The following is a 12,431-nucleotide window of genomic DNA, read 5'->3' on the forward strand; positions in this document are numbered from 1 at the left end:
GGGGAATGAATGTTTGTGGGGCTTTTTATTTATTTACTTTTTTGTTTTGATTTTTTAAAAAACTTGAAGTAGGATTCATAAAACATAAAAATAACTATTTTGAGGGTTTAATACAGTGGCATCTAGTAAGTCACAGTGTTGTGCAACCGTTACCTCTGTCTCCTTGCAAAACAATTTTCATCACTTCAGAAGGGAATCTTGTACCCAAGACGCCATCACTCCCCATCCCCTAAAATGACTAATCTCTATTTTGTCCCTATGGAGTTCCTGTTTGGAACATTTCCTATGATATGTGAACTTTTGATGTCTGGCTTTTCACTTACATATTGTTTTCAGTCTTCATGCACATAGTAGCATGTATCAGTACTTTGTTCCTTTTTATAACTGAAGAGTTTTCCATTGTACGTATATAACACATTTATTCATTTGTTTATGGACATTTGGGTTGTTTCTAGCTTTTGGTGGTTGGGAATAGTGCTGCTTTCAACATTTTTTACAGGTATTTGTTTGAACACCTGTCAGTTCTTTTGGGAATATGCATAGGAACAAATTTCCTGGGTTAGGTGGTGGGTCTAGGTTTAGCTTTCTGAGGAAGCACCAAACTGTTTCCCACAGCATGTGCGCCGTTTTGTGTCCCCACCAGCAGTGTACAAGGCTTCATTTTCTCTATAACCTTGTCAACACTTGTTATTTTCCTTTTTAAAAATTTTAAAAGATTTATTTATTTTAAAGAGAGAGCATGAACATGAAGGGGAGAGGAAAACTCAAACAGAGTCCATGCTGAGTGCATGGTGGGGGCTGGATCTCATAAAAATAAGATCACGACCTGAGCTGAAACTAAGAGTCAGATGCTCAACTGACTGTGCCACTTAGGTGCCCCTGTTATTTTCCTTTAAAAAAAGTCATTCTAGTGGGTGTAAAGTGATATCGGAATATTGTGATGATTTGCATTCCCTAATGACTGAAGGTGTTGAACATCTTTTCATATACTTGTTGGCCATTTGTATGTTTAGAGAAATGTCTGTTCAAGTTGTTTGCACATTTTTAAATCACGTTGTCATTCTGTTGCTGAGTTATAGGAGTTCCTTATACAGTTTCGATACAAATCCTTTATTGGATACGTGGTTTACAAATACTTTCTCCCAGACTCCCAGTCTCTTGCTTGCCTTTCTCTTAACATTATCTTTTGAAAAGCGAAAGTTTTGATATTGATGATGTCCAAGTTCCATATATATATATGTATGTGTGTGTGTGTGTGTGTGTGTGTGTGTGTGTGTATAGCTTTTTGCTACCTATTTAAGAAATCTTTGCCACGCTTATGGTTGCTAAGACTTTCTCCTGTGTTTTATTCCAGAAGTGTTCTAATTTCAGCTTTACATTTGGGTCTGTAATCCATTAAGAGTTAGATTTTGGTTTTGTTTTTGTTCTCTTTTTCATATATTGAGAGAAACTAGAGTCCAAAATAAACACATATCCTTATTTGTATCAGAAGACTCAATATTGTTAAGAAGTCTGGTCTCCCCAAATTGATTTATACAGTCAAAATAGTCCCAGAAAGAATTCCAGCAGGGTTTTTGTTTTATTTATTTATTTTGGGGGATAGAAATTGACAAACTGACTCTAAAATTTATATGGAAATGCAAAGGACCTGTAGTAGCCAAACCAATTTTGAAAGAGAACAGAGTTACAGGATTTAGACTACCTGATTTCAACACTTTCTATAGAAAGTTATGGAATTGAGAAATTGAGAAAATACGGTATTAATACGGTGTAAAAACATATGAATCGGTGCAACAGATTAGGGAGTCAAGAAATGACCCCACACATATCTGGTTAACTGATTTTTTTTTTTTTTTTTTTTTTTTTTGAGAGCGAGAGAGGGAGCGAGCAGGGAAGGGCAGAGAGAGAGAGAATCTCAAGTAGACTCCTCGCTGAGCGTGGTGTGACATAGGATTCATAGGACCCTGAGATCTCAACCTGAGCTGAAGTCAGGAGTCAGATGCTTCACTGAGTCACCCTGGCGCCCTGCATCCTTAGTTTTAACTTTAATCTGAAGTTCCTTTGCAGTGGCAAAGGATATGATATGATAGTGGGTATATTTTCGAGGTTAATATAGTCCATAAATCTTCATAACCAAGCTCTCATAATCTGCAGTATTAACACAATATCCTGAAGGTACTGTACCTGCTTCACTTTACCCTTGGCAGTGTGGAACGTGGACCATGTGAAGACACAGTCATCAGTCTCTATATATACTGTGTAGGTGTATCATATCTGTATATATAAATTTTTTTTGACAAATATAGAAGACTTTCTAATATTTCATGGGTACACACACTCCATTTGGAGACTAACCAAAGGCAATAAAGAGCCACTGAAAAGCTTTGAGAAGTATTGCTAGATTTGCATTTTTAACATATGAGCAGGATAGGAATGTGAAGTGTCTTTTTCACACTATAATCTTAGACTGTAATTTCTCTATGGTTTAACCAATCTCTTACTGTACTTTGTATCCCTAGCACTTACTTTGAAAGAGTAGTAGGTGTTCAGTGAAAAGAAATTTTTTTAGGATTTTACTTATTTGACAGAGCACAAGCAGGGCGAGTGGCAGGCAGAAGAAGAGGGAGAAGTAGGCTTCCCGCAGACCAGGTAGTCCCACGTGGGGCTCCATCCCAGAACCCTGGGATCATGACCCAAGCCGAAGGCTGTCGCTTAACCAACTGAGCCACGCAGGTGCCCCCCAATTTTTTTTTTTTTAACTACATGGAAATTCTCCTAAGTCAGTTAATTCTTATCCAAGGTTCACATCAGAATGGTCTGTAGTGCTATGGAAAAAAAAAACATTATTTGTATTACTGTTAGGGTTAGTGTTAAAGAAATAGGAAACTCCAAATCACCTAATAATTAGCTTAAGTAAGTTAAAGACTCTTTTTCCACCTTAAAGTAGATAGGACGTGGGAAGTCTGGGCCTGTCTGGGCCTGACATAGCAGTTTTAGATGTTAGGGCCTATCCCATATATCAAATTATGGTCAATAGGAAGGAATAGAGAGAAAAATTAGAGTGTGCCCTTCCCTTTAAGGAAATATGGTGAGTTCCTCACAATGCTTCCATTCTTCGTGGGCGGAACTTAGTCATGTGGCCTGAGCTGCCAGAGAAACTGAGAAATAATCTTTGAGCTGGAGGGCAATAATGTAGCCACGTAACAAATTAGGATTCTCCCAGATGGTAGGAGAAATTAGCAACTTCTGTAATAGTACACAAGCCTCCTTTATTCTTGAGAGGCTTGATTCAGTAGGTTTAAGCTAAGACTGGGCCTTCTAATATAAAAAAAAAAAAAAAAAGGAAACAGATCCTATAGGTGATCTAGATATACTCTTCATGATGAAGAACCTTGGCTCTAAGCCAGGTTTTGAACAGGACAGATCTACTCATTCTTGTAATGAGAAATCTTTCTGCGGGAGGGTATGAATTCAACCAGGTTTTTTTTTTTTTTTTTAAAGATTTTATTTATTTATTTGACAGAGAGAAATCACAAGTAGATGGAGAGGCAGGCAGAGAGAGAGAAAGGGAAGCAGGCTCCCTGCTGAGCAGAGAGCCCGATGCGGGACTAGATCCCAGGACCCTGAGATCATGACCTGAGCCGAAGGCAGCGGCTTAATCCACTGAGCCACCCAGGCGCCCTCAACCAGGTTTCTAATCTGCTTTTTATGACTTTGCCGTTTGACAGTGGTGTAATCACTGACAGGGGTCCAAGGGATGGTTTTAACAAATATTTTGCTATAATCCAGGTCAGTCTGCTTTGCATACCCCGCCCCCATTTTCCTGGTCCACCAAACCTGTAACCATTACCTTCCTGGATAACAGCCGCCCTCTGCCCCTTGACTCCTGGCCCCATCTCGCCAAAGTGAAACCTTCTGCTTCTAGACTTATAGTTTCCATCAACAGTGTTCTTGCCACAGCATGGATTAGAAAACTTATGGAATTTGAAGTTAAAAGATCTTGGTTTCAGTTCTTATTTCTCTGCTAACCTATGACAAGGAGCTTAAACTTGATGATCTTCAGTTTATATATACACATACCTCCCCGCCCCATATATTCCTCATAGGGTTGTTAGGATTTAATGAACTAATGGTATGTAAAAGTGCCTTTTAAACTGTAAAATGCTATGCATATACTTTATCAGTAGTAGATATAAAATTAGCCCTGTGTACACAGAATCATAGTTTATACGAATGCTTATGGAATTGTCCTTTTTTTTTTCCTAAATAAATTCATACTGAAGTTAAAATAATGAGATTTTTAGGATATTTCTGCTTAGGTCTTGCACTTAAATTATTTCTTGGTAAACCTTAAAATATAAACACTAGTTGAAGAGATCATATCCAAAATATTATTTTTTAAAATAAGTCTTTTTAGCCACATATTTATCCTTTCTGGTGTTCTTCATTCCTTTGTATAGATGAATATTTCCATCTGGTATCGTTTTTCTTCTGCTTGAAAGGCTTAAATTCTTTTTCTCACAGTGTAGGCCTGCAGGTGATGGCTTCTTTCAGATTTTGAATGTCTGCACACATCTTCATCTTCAGCCAAAAAAATTATTTTGCATTGTTTCAGGGCCCCTTTACCTCTCTTGTTACTATGTAACTTAATGTTTATTTAAAAATAATTTCAGTGCTTATTTTTAAGCATGTTCCAGGAACATGCTTAAAATGGTTCCAGGTACCATTCTGAATAGTAGGGAATTCAATTATCAATGGATACTTGATGGAGTTAAAAAGACATGATTAAAAAAATACTTTAAAAATTTTCAGAATCTTTATTATAGGCTGATTTAGAATTTTATCATTTTTATACAGCCAGCACCAATTTATTACATTACATTAAAAGTTGTTTAAAGTGTGTTTAATATATACCATTACATGTGTCAGTTTAGCATTCTTTTTGTGTATGTGATACATGAAAACTTTTTGAAACTTTTAATACATTCATTATACTATGAAGTAGAATAATATATATAGGAAATTATGCATTGAAATCTGCATAGTGCTTTTAGGAATATAATCCTGTAACTGCTACTTCTGGAATATAAAATAAACATACTTGTGGAAACTTTAACTTAGTGTAAATGTACCTTATAGAAGTGTTATAATCCTGGTCAAATGATTCAGTTTTGGAACTGGAAAATTTTTATGACTCTTACTTATACCAAATTATTTTAAATGCCAGAACCATTGAGCAAGGCAGAGGAATAAATATGTATTGAATCTACTGTTGGTCGTACACTGTGGATGTAAATAGTTCTACATTGTTCTATTGTTTGTATATATTACTAGTCTTACTGATTTTATTTCTTTGGGATATTATTTTTAAATCAGTCTGACAAAAAGTATTAAATATTCTGAGTTTATATTCTTCCAAGTATCGTTATCATCTTGCTCTTATAAACCTCCACGTATTTGCCAGATATTTCTTCAGTGCCTGTTTATTGGGCTCTGTCCTACACATAGGAGTAGCCAGTTGTCCCCCAAATTCCTTCTTGAATTAAATGTCTGAAGATATACTTGGAAATAATGGACTTTAACAGATAGTTAGCAGAAACCATAGCAGTTTAACAAGCTCTATTGAGGTCGTTTTACCTAGAGTATGTGACTACGTCAGAAACCAAGTACAGGCCCTCTTCATCTTTCTCAAGGCAGAACCTAAGGGCAGAGAGGCACAGAGGTAATTCCCAACGGGATTTCCTTTTCTCTTGGCTTGAGCTGGGTTGAGGAAGATGGCAATGCCAGTAAGAAAGGGACATTTTTTTAGTGGTGCCAAGAGCCAGTGACCGTTGACTGTAAGCAACAGGAAAATGAACAGCTGTCATGTTTTGGGGTAACCAGGTTAGTGAGAATGAGGCTTCGGAAGGCTTGGAAATGATCTCATTTTTAATCTCAGGGCAGACTCTTATACTGTGTATAATGTTAAGAGTATAGAGGCTTCTTACTGCGCCACATGCTGGGATCTGTAAGTTGATGACCTCTTTGTTTCTTATTCTCTGTATTTTGCGTATGCATGTTGAGGCAAAAGCAATTAGGAGAAAACTTTATTACCTGTACCTACCCATCTAAATCTGTGCCCATCTACGCTGCCTTTTCTCTTGAAACTAAGGGTGAACTTTCTGTGCCCTGACAAGGGCCAACTGGACACTTGTGAATTAGATCCCATTTTTAGCAAACTCAAGAACATCATTCTAGCAATTCTCTCCTCTCTCTACCGCATCATTAATTTAAGCCCCCTCTCTGTTGCATCTTTGATCAGTACAGAAACATTCTGGTTGTCTTCTGTACAAAAGCCTTGTTGACTTTCCTGTCCCCTTCCAGCAGGTGCTCCAGTTGTCTTCTTTCCTTTTAGCAAAACTTCTTGGGAATGGGCCATACTCTCTTGAGTTTCCTTCTCTGATTTTTCTTGACCCACTCCACTCAGGTCTTTGCCTTCAGCATCCTCTCAACACTCCACTGAAACTACTTGTGTTAAGTTCACCTTTGATCTCATCACCAAATCCAGAGGTCCTTTTTTCCTAGTTCCCATATTATTTTTATCATTGGTGTTTGACATGGTTGATCACTTATTCCTCTTTGAAATACTTGTCAGAGGCTTACAGGACACCACACTCTCCTGGTATTCCTTCTGTCTCTCTTCCTCTCTTTTTTGGTCTCCTTGTGCTGGTTCTTTCACTTCTCCAGTCAGAAGAAAATATAAGTCTTTGGTTTTCTTCCTGTTTACAACTCGCTTTCTCCTCAGTGATTCTTTCTACTGTTACAGCTTGTAATATATTTTGCAGATGACTTCCCAGGGTTCTATCTCCAACCTGGACCTCTTCCTTGGACACCTCATTTGATGTCTACTTGACACCTACACTTGGATGTCTGGTAGCATCTCACACTTAACATATACGAAATGAAGTTCCGGATTGTCCCTGTTCCTTCTGCAGTCTTTCCCATTTTAGGTAACGATGGCTCTATCTTTAGTTGCTTAGGCCAGAACTGTGAAATCATCCTTAATTTTTTGGGTTTTTTTTTTTTGTATCTCATACATAGGCAGTCTGTCAGCAAATCATTTAGGCCTTCCTACAAAGAGTGTTCAGAATCTTACTACATAGGGGCACCTTCCTTGTTCTTTCACATCTCCTACCTAGGCCGTTGCGACAGCCTCTCAAAGGATCTTGTTGATTCTGTTCTTCACCTCCCCCTGGTTCTCCACAAGGTCAGCCAGAGAGATCGTATTCAAATATAAATCAAATGAGGTTAATCCTCTGTACAGACCCCTCCATCAGTTTCCCTTCACTCAGAATCAAAGCCAACGCTTTTAAGGCCATCTGCAAGCTTTATACAGTCCTTCTTCCCCCACCACAACTGCCTTGCTTATCCTGCCTTCATCTCCATAGTCTCTTATCAGGCAGATCTGCTTTGGTCACTGAGGCATAGTTGTTTTTGAATAAGTGTCTTTTTCAAAAAGACTGAAGTAAGACCTTCAGGAACATAGGGAAGTCCTTTTTCTTTCTTTATTTAATTTTTAAAAAAATTTTTAATAAGCATATAATGTATTTTTAGCCCCAGGGGTACAGATCTGTGAATCACCAGGTTTACACACTTCACAGCACTTACCATAGCACATACCCTCCCCAATGTCCATAACACCACCCCCCTCTCCCAACCCTCCCCCCCTCCCCCGCCACCCTCAGTTTGTTTTGTGACATTAAGAGTCTCTTATGGTTTGTCTCCCTCCCGATCCCAGCTTGTTTCATTTATTTTTTTCCTATCCCCCAAATCCCCCACAGTTGCATCTCCACTTCCTCATATCAGGGAGATCATATGATAGTTTTCTTTCTCTGATTGACTTATTTCGCTAAGCATAATACCCTCTAGTAAGGAAGTCCTTTTTCAAAAGGACTGAAGAAAAGGCCTTCAGGAACATAAGGAAATGCATTACACGGAGAGCATAGAAGGCCATGATAGTATAGAAGGGCATTAGAATCTGAAAACTTGGAGGTGTAATGTGTGTAAAGATGCTTTGTAAGTCTTTAAAACAAAGTAAATATACCCTGTGGTCATGAGGATATATATTATTACACTTGATCGTGCCTCAGACAGGGATCAGACCTTAATTTTCCTGGGCCTGGAGATGAGGGTGTGATTTAGCCTGGCTGTGGATTTAGAAGTAACTCTGTCATTCACACAAGGGCTCCATCCTCATACACCAAAACAGTTAGGTAGCCTTCCAGGAGCGGAAGAGCCCTTTTTGGCTCTAAAGGACCAGACCCACTGTAACAGCTGTGGCCATAGCAGGGAATCATCTAAAGCACACATCTCTTGAGAAGTTTTGAAGTCAATATAGTGTTGATCCTATAACCACAAAAATAATTGTCAGTGTAATTCCTTACCTGAGAGATGAAACTAGATGTTTTAAATTCAAGGTCTAGAATATTTCAGTGTTAAGCGAGAACATTCTGTGTTATTGTAGCCATGCACCCAGTAATGAGTAAGGCTAATGCTATTTAGCTGATGGGAGTGTGGCCAGTTGAAAGAGTTTTATGAGACTGATCAAGACCAGAATCTCACCTAACCTGTAATTGGGTAATTGGACACAATATTCTGTGAATACTCATCACCTACTCCCCACTTAGTAGTGTGTTTTTGCCAGATGTAATTATTGTCTCCGCCCAACTTAACCTCTGTGGAACATGGGGAAATAGCAGGGTACTTTATAGAAGGAGAGTAGATAAAATATGTGTGCACTGGCTAGCACGTAACTGTTTTTAAAACTCTTGATTCTTCAGCCAGCATCTGCTCACTGTGTGAAGAACACTTTGGAAGTGTTCATTGTGAATTTCCACCTGCCAGCAAGAAATGGAGTAAAATGTAAGATGATCGTGTTGCTGTGGTTTGAGACGATGAGTGGAAAGGCTTTATTTGCATTAGTCTAAAGTGGTACAGACGTGGAGCATGTATGTGTTTATTATTAAGAGAGTGTGATGGTTTGGTCCTTAAATTATTCCTAATAAGTTTGACATTTATGTTCACTTTGTTGTATGTTAATTTTAGTTATGGGAAAATTAGAGGGCTGAGGGTGTAAATTTTTTATTTGAATTTTATATTTAATTTGAAAAATGTCACCCATATTCTAGAAATGTTCTAATGTAATTATAAACATATATGTTGGGCATCTGCAAAATTTTTAAATGCCAGGTTGTCCCCTGGTGTTGCTGAAATACTGAGATTGCAGAGGATTTGGAATTCCATTGTTCCAGGGTTACTGAGTTAGTATGTTCTTAGATGCTTCCCTAAAGCAATAAAGACCTCTTTACTGTAGTTTCTGCGATGTATATACCTACTCTCAGGTACATCATTGTACCTGATGAAAGAAATTGCTGTTTTATGTGTAAAAGATCTGCAGAAGATCCTGTTATGCTCGAAACAAGGACAAGTGCAGTCAGGACAATGAGATAAAAACAAGGTAAGAGCTAGAATAGTGGTGAGAGCTTCTTCTCCTGCTTCTGCTTCCCACCCTTTTCACTCCTCTTAAGAACAAGTGAGAACATATGTCCAAAGTAGCAGAAATGAAGTGGTGCTTATTTTAGATGGATAAAGGGGTAAATTGGATTTTGAATAAGATTTTGTTGAGGGAGCTTGGTATTTGGGGGCCTCAGTGATTTATTTTGCCACTATTCTGAAGTCTAGATGAATGTAGGTATAAAACTGAGGTATTTGTGAAGTAGAAGGGTTAATTTAGTTGATTGATATATTGAAAGGTTTAGTTTCAACAGTGCATTTGCATTTTGATATTTGAAAAGCTATAAGGATAAAGCTAAAGGGAGCCAGGTGGGCAGGATTGAAGGAGCTTGGATCCTCCTACAGTGGTATTTCTGGAATCTAGATATTTAACAGTGCTGTAGAGATCTTTTCCATATGAAGAAAGGATAATTTTGGAGGTTGTGCTCAATTTTGTAGTCCTTGTTTACAGATAAATGAGTTGTCTTCCCCACGAAATGGAGGGAGAACAGTTTGGGGTTGTTGTTGTTGTTGTTGTTGTTGTTGTTGTTTTAAGTTGACTCCAGCCATAATAAGAGTAGTTCCTCCTCTGGAGATAAATTGTAGATTGTAGGAATATTTACAAGTATTTTGCAATTTCTTAAAAACCGTAATTATAGAAATATTTCTTTTTTCCAGTTTTGCATGCCCTTGTTGATTTACCATTTATTGCTATTCTTATTTCATGATCACAGCTCTAATAATAATCTCATCGCTGTAATGATAAACACTAAGGTGCCTGAGGACTAGAACTATTCCCAAGATAATAAAGGTTTTACTCTGTTTCTTCTGCGAACGTAGCATTTCATTAAAGCTGTATTTTTAAGTTCTGTCCAGGGTTCTCCGTGTTGAACCTGATGTGTGGCTCTCAGCAACTCAGGGCCACAAAGGTCTCTGGAGTCAGAACCACAGGGAGGAGAAGGGGCCAGGGAGCGTCAGGAGGTCTGAAAGGGTGAGATTCAACAGAGAGACTAACTCAGAGAGCAGGCTGAGTTCTGTGGCTCCCAGGACCCATCAGAGGTTCCGCCTGGGGGAGGTTGTGGAGTCACCCTGCCTAGTGCTTTTCAAACTGTTGGAATAGTCCCCACTTTGGATGAAGGGGAGGGAAAGCTATAATGCTCCTGGTTGTCCCAGTGTCAGCCAGCACAGCTTTCTGAAACATCTGCTTCCTGTGTTGGGGTTATTTTTGAGAAAGGTTCTGCTTTGCTGAAGTAAAAAAAAAAATTAAAAAATATGGTTGAAGACTACTGATAGAGAATTCCACTATTATCTAATAATCTAATTTTTAGATGAGGCAGCTAGGGAACATGAGACTTCTGAGATTGCACCGTGGGTAACGGTAGATCTCTTTTCTGGAAGTTGAGGGAGATTACAGAATAGTTTTGATTCCTAGAGTCCTGATATCAAGACAGGTGAAACTCTCCGCAGCAAATCTAGCACTGCTGTTTTGTAGGAGGGTCAGCTTGCTTAAATTTCGGGAGGTGTTGGTTAACTGCGAAGTTTGAAATGCTCTTGAATTAGGTAGGAGGAATTGATCATTTTATTAAAAGATGAAAAATGAAACCATTCTTTGCCTTTGTTATAATCTCTTTTTGTTGTTGTTATTAGTGTGTTAAATTCATGGTAAAATATGGAACCGTAACCAAAATATGGAATTGAAAAATTAAGTCAAATTGTCAATTGCTTGGCCACTTGTTTCCTTTCATATATCAGCTATTTTGAAAGTAAGCTGGAGGATTATATCTTATGCTTTATTAATTATTATTATTATTATATTTAGAGAGAGTGCAAGTGGGGTGGGTAGGCAGAGGGGGAGAGAGAATCTCGAGCAGACTCCCCACTGAGTGCAAGCCCAGCTCAGGGCTTGATTCCGCCACCCTGAGATCGTGACCTAAGTCAAAATCAAGAGTCCAATGCTTAACCCAACTGAGCCACCCAGGTGGCCCGATCATAACGTACATGTTTTAATACTCAGAATTGTTTTAATTATTTTGTTCGAAACCTGGCTTTAATTTCATGATTAATGATGAGAGAGGGAGTCTCTAGTTTTAAAAAGTTTTATCTGATTTCTGAATCGGCCTCTGTTCTTATACTAGAATCTTGGTCCTTTGAGCCAAATTTGCCTAATCTGTTTTCATTAGCTAGAGCTGTTGTAAGAAAAGGCCCCACGGGAAGAATAGAATTGGCTTAGTAAGTGTGCTTATTCACCTGTGCGTGTATATAACACGGCTGTTTTCATTTCTGATGTTGCAGTTGAACTGGATGAAAAGTAAATAAATTTTACATCTTTCATGCGTAAGACTGTGGCTCCTGCTACTCTGAAGTCTTTTCATGTTTCTCTCTTCTCTTCTAGGTGAGGAATTTTAAATTGGAACAGGAGCAAGAAAAAAACAAAATTTTGTCAGAAGCACTGGAGACTCTGGCCACGGAGCATCATGAATTAGAGCGGTCTCTGGTTGAAGGCTCCCCACCTTGCAGCATCCTCAGTGAGGACGAGTTCTATGATGCGCTGTCAGGTAACTCTAGCATCTCGCCACCTGTGGTGCTGGTGAACTGAAGCCCACCACCTAAATGTCTGCTGAGGGTCGATGTCACCTGTAGCGTCCTGGACCTGGCAGCCGAGACGCAGCACTACCGCTCCCCAAACGGTCTGCCTTTCGTGTGGTGTTATTGAGGCAGGAGCCGGAAGGTCGAGAATGAGTCTGCCGACACTGGTGGCGTATGCTAAGCTGGAGAGGGGGCGCTGCTAAAATTCAACGAATTTGATTTCTTTTTCCTTTATTCAGGGACCATTAAATACCTCCTAGTTCCGGGTACAGTTAGTGTCTCAGGCTGGAGCAGAGGACAGTTCCTGTCATCAG

The 12,431-nt window shown here is 38.9% G+C and overlaps 1 protein-coding gene across 1 annotated transcript in view; it reads left to right on the forward strand.

The window, feature by feature from the left end:
- OSBPL1A (oxysterol binding protein like 1A) overlaps window positions 1–12,431 on the forward strand; it is a 230,070-nt gene that overhangs the window by 121,334 nt on the left and 96,305 nt on the right. The window contains 1 exon segment of the mRNA XM_032309390.1: window positions 11,924–12,086. Within this exon segment, the coding sequence (XP_032165281.1) occupies window positions 11,924–12,086 (163 nt within the window).

Source organism: Mustela erminea, chromosome 13 (assembly GCF_009829155.1).
Source record: "Mustela erminea isolate mMusErm1 chromosome 13, mMusErm1.Pri, whole genome shotgun sequence".
Taxonomy (NCBI): domain Eukaryota; kingdom Metazoa; phylum Chordata; class Mammalia; order Carnivora; family Mustelidae; genus Mustela; species Mustela erminea.